The sequence below is a fragment of the Periplaneta americana genome, chromosome 14 (genome assembly GCF_040183065.1).
Source record: "Periplaneta americana isolate PAMFEO1 chromosome 14, P.americana_PAMFEO1_priV1, whole genome shotgun sequence".
Lineage (NCBI taxonomy): Eukaryota > Metazoa > Arthropoda > Insecta > Blattodea > Blattidae > Periplaneta > Periplaneta americana.
Window position 1 is genome coordinate 55,198,695 of NC_091130.1, and position 10,000 is coordinate 55,208,694.

Below are 10,000 nucleotides of genomic sequence, written 5' to 3' on the forward strand. Positions count from 1 at the left end.
CCAAAATAATCTATGATACTAACGTAGAACCACAGTCTACCATATACAGTCGCGAAGCTTGAGGTGTTTTTTTGCAAATCTCGTGATAAAGCGCTCCAAGCGGTTAGCAACTATAAACAATAGACTGTCCATGGTCGACTTTGGACTGTGTCGTATTTCTATCGAGTGCTTGCTCGATGTTCCTTATTGGTTATAATTAAAATGTTAATGGCTATAATATAATAATTGGAATAATAATATGGGACAAGGAGGAGACGTTTGTAGTGCTATAAATTGTGGCAACAGTAAGAGAAAGAGGCCAAAGTTATCCTTTTTCCGATTTCCGAAAGATTCAGAAAGGTTCCTGGGTTTCCACAAGAATGCTGTGCAGAAACAAAACTGTTAATTTGAAGTTCTTTGTGACTGTTAGAATGCATTATATCCTTAAATTTCACAATGTAATGTTTCAGTCTAACCGAAAGGACATTAGATACCGGTTAAAGTTCTGTCACTTAAGCTGCTAAATTTCCAGAGAAATAAAGGTTAGGTCTACTTTTTTTTTTTTTCAGAGGATATATTTTTAATTGTAGCTATTAATTTTGTTATTATTTTTATGTGTTATTTTACTAAAGACGTAGAAAAATTAAGTTTGTTTTAATGAAATTTATTGATCACGTTTTATTTTAAATTCTGGTGGGATTATTATTGCTTAGGCCTACTTTTTTCTTCAAAGGATATGTTTTTAATTATAGCTGTTAATTTTGTTGTTATTTTTATCTGTTGCTTTACTAGAGACGTAGAAAAAGTCTGTTACAATAAAATTTATTGATCACGTTTTATTTCCAATTCTGGTGTGATTATTATTGCTTAACCTCATCTCACTTTGTTAACTATGTAAGCCTACACTACAAGTACCGGTACACGAAAGTTACTCCATTAATTCATATTTCCATTATTATTGTTATAAAGAGAAATGCAAATTAATATTTATTGGTTTCATAGTTAATTATCGCTATAATCTTGAATGAGTGAAGCTATTATAGTAAATTTCAGTTCGTTTTGCACAAACAAAAATTATATTAACTTATTTCTTGCAGGTATCTTCGAGTTTATGGTGGAATTTAATATAATTCATTAAAATAACAAATTAACTTTATGCATTTAATATTTCAATAATGGAAGGAAGGTGTTAATTTTTCCAAAAGAACACGATAACGAAAGTGTTAACATATTTTGTCGGCTGCTAGGAGAGAGATCTGCGATGATGAGGTGATAGTAGCGATCCTAGTGGTGGACAACTACCCATTTCTGCATTTTTACTACATATTGAGTTTCGCGACTGTATATAGTAGACTGTGGTAGAACTACTTCCTCTTTGTTTTATACAAACCCGACTTAAGTTTTCAAATATCCTCGAAAGTTTCAAATCATGAATAGTACCCTACACATATAAAGTGCAATGAATAATATATTTTCATTTATAATTTTAAAAAAGTTTATATGGTGTCTTATAATTTGCGTTAAAACTGTTTTTATTATGCCTCCTCCTAGATGTGTTACAGTCTGGTTGAATGCAGCATCGTTAGATGGCAGCGGTAGCGAGCTTGCTGCACGACCAGTCGGTTTCTATTTCCCGCCCATGCGCTGATTCAGAGGAGGATCTCCTCACTCTCCATTCATTTACTTGCTTTAAAACTCTATTTCTTTCTCCGGCCGCTAGTGCGCTGTTGTCTATGTGTGTTAACTACAGTAAAGGAGGAAAGGATTGGCTTTCCTCCACACAAACAATCTCGCATCCTTCTCACAGTTTTCTACAGCACATCAGCGCACGTCGTTTAAAACTCGATCAACCAAGGTTTACTTATAGCTGTGAACTTAAAAATTATCGAATCTTCCCCGAATTTTAAGGCATATATTTTATTTGGTATTTACTTTCAGAAGAAGAAAAATGTGAGGAGGACGTTCCTCCCTTCCCTCCCCTGAGGAACCGCCACTGATTCAGTGTTTCTTCTTACATTTCAATGAAGAGAGGAAACGTCTAGGTAAAGATTTACATTATAAGTAAACATTTACTGTGATGAAACGAAGTGGGAATTAAAGTAGAGAGGTAATATGGACGAGGACAAGAAGTCTGTAGGCTGAATGCAACCAGGGATGAATAGGGAACAGGTCTCGAAAAAAGAAAACATGTATTATGCTCATGTAGACATTTACATATTTTTTATGTTCTGTGTGTATTAATACAGATTAATTTCAAAATTATTATATAAGATACCTTAATGAAACAGAAATTTAAAATATCACTTAATTATTGTTATATGAAGTCGATTTAAGGCACAGACATTTGCATTCAGTTATTCTGGATGGTTTCCAGAACTTCGTCGTTGACGAGTGTCTTCACATCATTTGTCCATGTGAGTGAAAGATGACAGCGGTACTCTGTACTCACCCAGGGAGTTACCCAAAGCTGTGTTCAGCTCGTGGACGTCCTGAAAGAGAGATTACAACTCTTTAGAGCTATGACTGTAATAGCAACTTTTCTAAAGCTGCAGTACCATATCTAGCTCAAACATCTGTATCAGCTTTTGATAGAAGTGAACAAATCTCCACTAAGGTATGAGCGAAAGCATGTGATTGTGAAAAGCGGAGAAGGTGATACTTTACTCTTTAATATCTTTTCTACTTTCATGAACTTACTCGTATACCCTGCATACGATTCTGAACCAGTTGATATAGGTACAGTATACAGATACAGTAGAACCTCTATTATCCGTGGTAATTAAGGGGGTGGGCTGGACGGTTAATCGGAAAAATCGGATAATCCGTACTATAAAATATTTTCATAAATTAAGTGTATAATATTTTAGCCCACAATTTCGTAATTTCCTCTGTGGTCTTGTATTTAACGTGCTATGTAGTGGAGCAGGAGTTCACTATAAGTTCGATTGTGAACGACGGGTTCTTAAGGGCCAAGGGTTGATGATGATGATGATGATTGTCTGCGGAAAGATAAGAATAGTAGATATCTGATATAGATTTACATACTTTATGCACTTTATCATTGTTTTCTTTATTAAATCGCTTACAGTTTCTCCTTTCCCAAGCCTCTTAATTATTTATTTTGTAATTTTTTCAGTAATTAATACAATTCGTTTTTTTTTACCTATTGTGAAAGGCATTTGCATTGAAGTTATATAATACGGCCACTCGAATAGTAAGGATAAGAAGAGAAGAGAATAGTATACAGCTTAGTAGAAGTTCTTGACTATTTCTGTTGCCGATAGCAAAGCATTCCTACTACATACTGTGGTACTTGTAAGAGAAATTGCTTGTAATAACCCTCTGTAGAAAAACTGCACAGAAACATAACATACAATAGGCTACTCCATAATTTTTTCTGCAGTAAAGAAAAAGAAAAGGAGCTAGAAGAAAAAGGCGGATAATCCGACAATCGGTTAATAAGGTGATGGATAATCGGAGTTCTACTGTAGTGAACATCTGCTCTTAGAGGTTCCTTATAGCCTTTAAATGGACGATGCTTAAGTAAGATATGCGAGTTCTCTCTTGAAAACCTGTTTTCTAAGTATATTTTTTATGAGAAAAGATTATTTCTAAATTTTCTCGGTTTATTGCTATCAACATGCATTATGCAAGTAACACAAGAAGTGATAATAGCCTAATATTAATGTCGTTGAGTGTAAAAATTAAAGAAAAAATAAGTATTGAAAATTAAAGATGTATAATCTCCAAAATGTTTTATATGGCGCATGAGATCTCATTACCGGTACTACAGATTTTGTAGATATATGAGTATACTTCATTATCTCATTGCTCAAGTTCTAAGTTCCTTTCAGTGTTCTATGTAAAACACATACTGGCAATTAAAAAATTTAATTTTACTCTTTTATTTGTGAGATATGAAACTACAAAATATCTCGATATATTTATAGCTGTTTTCCCAATGCTTTATAAATGTGCTCAAATTTGGTAACAAACGCTAATTAGTGTAAATTTTTCTGACATTTTGTATATTCGATTCCCTAACCGTTTCAAATGTGTATCATTTTATCTTTTAGGGTGTGTTTCCAAAGTATATGTAATACGCTTTGTCAAATCTGGCAACCTTTTCATAAGAGAAGCTAAATTTATATAATTTATATTTTTATTATATATATTTATTTATATAATTGTAAAAGCTTGCAAGCCACTGTTTTAAAAACTGGATTCACTTAATGAGAATTGCAAGAGCTCCGCTAGCTACTTTTATCTGTAGACCTACTTCTATATATATGCTAACCATTTGTCATTTCAAGAAAATTTTATAGCAACAGGCTCAGAATTCAGTCCTTGGCAGTTGTAATATTTATGGTGAACGAAGCTGTGGGGCAGATTAAAATTGCTGTTTTTATTTTTATGTGTTTCTTTTAGTTATTAGATGATGATGATGATGATGATGATTATTATTATTATTATTATTATTACTATTATTATTATTATTATTATGACCACATGTAACGCTAGGCCTATGAGCTAATGATCTAGTTCGTATAAATACACCCATAGTCACATCATATTGTCAAATATATTTCTTACTCAGGAAATCACTAAATTATAATTTACTAGCGTGAATATAGTTACCTTAATTCCAAAATCTCGTACTCGCTATGACGTCGATTTTCACTTTTTGCGCACTTTTGAAAGTATATCCACAGCTCCATATACTGACAAAGCAGTAAACCTTAATTTAGAATACCAGCACTAATAGTGGGCTATTACGAAACCATTTACTTGTCTCTCTGTATTATGTCCACCAAGTTAGCTATGTGGTAGTGTGCCTGCCTCCAGACTAACCGGCCTGGGTTCGATCTCACCTAGGGACTAGGAGAGATGGCAGTGCACAATTTCTAACCACTAGATTGTGCAGCAATATGCCTGGATTAAACCCCAAATTTCTCTGCAGTACTTATGAAGAGAAAGCCTATGTCACTGTTGATAGTGATTCGTCCATCAGATTGGGATGTTAAGTCTGTCGGCCCACTTGGTGCTATTCGAGAGAAGCAGGCTACATGCCAACACCGGGTTTCCCCTTCTCCCTTCTTCATCTTCATCATCATTCAATCCATACATGAACATTCATACATATATTCACTTACAGCAGAGTCTGTATAGGCCAGTTTCTATCTGATGCTTTTCCAATTCACTACGGGCTAAAGCAGGGAGATGCACTATCACCTTTATGCCATTAGGAAAGTCCAGGATAACACAGAGGGTTTGGAATTGAATGGGTTACATCAGCTTCTTGTCTATGCCGATGACGTGAATATATTAGGAGAAAATCCACAAACGATTAGAGAAAATGCGGAAATTCTGCTTGAAGCAAGTAGAGAGATAGGGTTGGAAGTAAATCCCGAAAAGACGAAGTATATGATTATGTCGCGTGATCAGAATATTGTACGAAATGGAACTATAAAAGTTGGAGATTTATCCTTCGAAGAGGTGGAAAAATTCAAATATCTTGGAGCAACAGTAACAAATATAAATGACATTCGGGAGGAAATTAAACGCCGAATAAATATGGGAAATGCCTGTTATTCTTCGGTTGAGAAGCTTTTGTCATCTAGTCTGCTGTCAAAAAATCTGAAAGTTAGAATTTATAAAACAGTTATATTACCGGTTGTTCTGTATGGCTGTGAAACTTGGACTCTCACTTTGAGAGAGGAACAGCGATTGAGGGTTTTTGAGAATAAGGTGCTTAGGAAAATATTTGGGGCTAAGAGGGATGAAGTTACAGGAGAATGGAGAAAGTTACACAACACAGAGCTGCACGCATTGCATCCTTGACCTGACATAATTAGGAACATTAAATCCAGACGTTTGAGATGGGCAGAGCATGTAGCACGTATGGGCGAATCCAGGAATGCATATAGAGTGTTAGTTGGGAGGCCAGAGGGGAAAAGACCTTTGGGGAGGCCGAGACGTAGATGGGAGGATAATATTAAAATGGATATGAGGGAGGTGGGATATGATGGTAGAGACTGGATTAATCTTGCTCAGGATAGGGACCAATGGCGAGCTTATGTGAGGGCGGCAATGAACCTCCGGGTTCCTTAAAAGCCAGTAAGTAAATAAGTAATACATGACATAACTCTCTACAGATACACATCATGTACAGTGTGGCCCACCAAGTGGTGTGCAACTACAAAATGGGTCATAGTCCTGCCATCTATCCGCAATATGCGGAACCCGAATCGTGTAAAGTGAAGTGAGTAGGTAGGCATTAGACATACATACATACATACATACATACTTACTTACTTACTTAATTACTTAATTACTTAATTCTCTCTCTGTGAATATACTTTCAGAAATGCACAAAAGGTGAAAATTGTGATTCGAGCAAATTACGAGTTATAGTATTCTGATAAAATTAATTGGTTTTAAAGATTTTTGGTATACAACTAACTTGATTTTCCTTACTCCATAGCTCTCCTGCATCAAAACAGTTTTACGATGAAATGTAACTTTTCACATTTTTGCATTTATATATGTTTTGCAGTCGACAGTCTTTATATTGGTTGGCACAAAAAAGATTTAGTATGTATATTTGTAAAATGTTGAAATCTTGAAGGAAAATTAGGCTGATATTAATAAGTTTTATTAAAGATGACTAGTGCACATCTTGTTACCATAGTGCACAATTGTTATCTCGCCAAAACTTCAACAGAAGGCTACGATGCCTTAGGGAACCCTCTTTATATTTAAAAAAAGCACTGGTGTAGTTTTTACTTACAGTAGGGTCTCCAAATAGATAATTGTCGCTGTAGAACAATGACACTGGTGTGCTTATGGCAGCTAAATCATAGGATGGTGGAAACAGACTTCTGTATTCTGCCAAGTTACCAGCGTAGAAATCTCACAACCTGAAGCCTCCTTCAACTGGAATGGGTGAAAAAAAAAAACAAAATAATATAATATATTCGTTGTTACATTTTCATTAGCTCTCCTGCATTAAATTTTACTTATTGCGACTTTATATAAGATTGTAAGGCATTTAGTTCTGTAAATTTAATAAGCAGGTGAAATATATATACCACCCATGGGATTGGGTGTTCGTCCATTGTCTTGTGGTTGTCCTGTGAATCCTCAGCGGTGGCGTGAGTCATGCCAATCCCATGACCACGGAGACAAGCAATTGTGAGATATCTAATGTGCGATTAATTGAATCTCCCTCTTCTATTCACAGTGGTGTGTATGGTTATAATATTGTGTTTTGTATATGCCACTTGCTTATTAATCTTTGTGTTTTGTGGAGAGTGGTTGGATTTCAATCATAGGTGAGGAGGGTAAAACCTACAAAGTAGGACTGGTGGTTTTTAATTTAAAGTGCATTCACAGAACATTAGTGCCCGTGTGCACCATTCTCGATTAAAATTTGACCATGGTTAAGTCGGCACTTGACCATCTTCAAAGCCAATTTGCGGAGTATCAATCTCGATCAAAGTTAAACAAGCGAGTTGATGATGATCAAATTTGATCACGGGTGTGGGACCGATTATCTTGAATTGAACATGGTCAAGTCGAGAAAACCAAAATGGCGGCACGATTTGACGTACTTCATGGAATTGAAGATGAAATGATGTATCTTGAAAACGCAAATCACTGCGGAAATAATAGAATTGGTGTTATTGTAGAAAGAGTAAGTTTGTAGATGAATAATAAAAATGTTTTTTTTTTTCTCAAAATAGACTAATGTTTTATATATGTTTCTGCTTTGGAAGATCGGGACTTTACTTGAGGACAAAATATTATTTAGGCCTAATTGTCCAATATTGTTAACATAATAATAAAGTAGTTATTCTATGCCGGTAATAATATAGCAAAACTAAATGATCATTTTGTAGAATGCGAGATTATCACTTATTAGCTATAGATTTGCCATTTGAAACTATTAGGACCTACATGACATTTTGGACAATTAGGCTATTTACGCTTGAATTAAGAGAATTATACGGATACCTTCCTTTCCCTCTTACTCCAAAATTCAACCTTGTGAAAACAAAATAAATGGATAAATGTCAGATACACTCCTTTTCCTCTTACTCCAAAATTCCAACCTTGTGCACACAAAATAAATTGGCACTAAAAACTTCCTTTTCGTATGCATGATGATGCGTATTCGACATACACAGACGAATTGCTTTTTTTTTTTTTTTTTTTTTTTTAAATAATTGTCAGTGAGATATCCGTATACTGAAATTTTCCCAAATAAATTATTGGCACCGAAATGTGTCTTTTCGTAAGCAAGATGATGAGCATTTGACAAACACATACAAATCTGCTCTTTTTAGTAGCCTATTTCAAAATAATTGTCAGTGAGGTATCCGTATACTGAAATTTTCCCAAATAAATTATTGGCACTGAAATGTGTCTTTTCGTAAGCAAGATGATGAGCATTTGACAAACGCATACAAATCTGCTCTTTTTAGTAGCCTATTTCAAAATAATTGTCAGTGAGGTATCCGTATACTGAAATTTTCCCAAATAAATTATTGGCACTGAAATGTGTCTTTTCGTAAGCAAGATGAGAATTCAACAAACACAAATCTGCTCTTTTTAGTAGCCTATTTCAAGATAATTATCAGTGCGGTATCCGTATACTGAAATTTTCCCAATTATTATCAATAATATGAAATAACCACTGTGTAAATTACGTTACAAATTATGTGGAATTATGTAAACACGTATAACTCATGTGAATTGTGAGGTTAAATCCAACCAGGTAGCCTGCTTTTCTCTTAGAGAACTTCCGTCAGTACTTTTATTCTGTAATATGGATGCATAATTGCTGACGAGTTCTAAAGGAATTCCCACTTCGAACTGTGAGAAGTTCGGTGCTCTTTTCTTTTTTTCTTCCATGATTATTGAAACTTGTTATCTGAAAACTGCGAGGATGTGTGAAAGCAGACAGACGAACAAAAACGAAGCGATAATTGACAGAGTGCGTTCGTTCGCTGTTTTATACGCGGTAACCTATCGCTCAGATGATTCTTCTCAAGCGAGCGTATCGTCAGCTGACGGTACTGACACAGTCTAATATATACAGTCGCGCAACTTCAACACTTTTTTTTGCCAACATTCGCGACACTAGCGCCCAAGCGGCAGGCAAGGCACTGGTCATAGGGTTGATACAGCCAGCACGTGCTTTTTAAAGGGATGCGAGATGTTATAATAACGTTTTAATCATGCGTCGGAATAAAGGCAATGTGTGCAATGACGAAAATTGCAGTAACAACAAGTTTAAATCTCCGAATTTGTCGTTCTTCAGATTCCCTAAATACCAAGAGAAAACCATAACTCAGTCATAACCAATAATCCACGTTGTAGGTAGCCTACGTATTGTGTTCTATAAAATATTATTTTATTACTTATCAGTTACCTATTTGTATGCCAGGAAGGACAGTTTAAATAAAAACAAAGTAAGTACCTGTTAGAGTATATTATTTTTTTGCAGAGATCATATGTGTAAATGTGTAACCATTCCGATTTTTGATAATATATCTACAGTTTTTAATGCAATTAATTCCATAATTTTTGTATTCGTGTCTTTTTCTTTATATTTTTCAAATGTTGAATGTTATATAGCATTCAAGTAGGTATCATGGTGTTAATTTTGAAAGAATTCATGGAGTATAGTAATCCTTTTGCAAAATATTCACTACTTGAATAAATCCAGATTGTGTCGATAAATTTCTGATGTGTTGGTGTAGATTAATATGGGAGACGTATTAAGTTCTCAAGAAATAAAAGAGCCTTTTTAAATTTAATATAAAAAGCAATCTTTTCTGTAATATTTTGCATGACTGTTATTGGTGTTGATTTTACATTCCCAGTGATTATTTGAGCCATTCAGTGCAGAAGTGGTGTAGCCTAAGTCAAAATCAGGTAATGAGGTTTAAAGTAAAAATTCTGTAAAATACAGCGCAAAGTAGCAATTAATATATCCTTCGTGCTATTCACTGAC

At 34.7% G+C, this 10,000-nt stretch overlaps 1 protein-coding gene and 1 long non-coding RNA gene across 3 annotated transcripts in view; one reads left to right on the plus strand and one right to left on the minus strand.

Annotated features, from left to right (window-relative positions):
- Nucleotides 1-1,986, plus strand: part of LOC138713306 (uncharacterized) — a 252,022-nt gene extending 250,036 nt beyond the window's left edge. Inside the window, exon 3 of the mRNA XM_069845292.1 lies at nt 1,918-1,986. Coding sequence (XP_069701393.1) covers nt 1,918-1,976 — 59 coding nt within the window. The 3' untranslated portion in view covers nt 1,977-1,986. The remainder of the gene's footprint in view (nt 1-1,917) is intronic.
- A 196-nt stretch (nt 1,987-2,182) lies between these two features.
- Nucleotides 2,183-9,164, minus strand: LOC138713308 (uncharacterized). 2 transcript variants are annotated; one of them, XR_011335835.1, is made up of 3 exons: nt 7,071-8,999; nt 6,770-6,915; nt 2,183-2,468 (listed from the first exon to the last, which is right to left on the minus strand). It is a non-coding gene; the product is annotated as an uncharacterized lncRNA (long non-coding RNA). The 2 variants fall into 2 exon arrangements; XR_011335834.1 differs by having other exon boundaries at nt 6,770-9,164.
- Nucleotides 9,165-10,000: the final 836 nt, after the last annotated feature.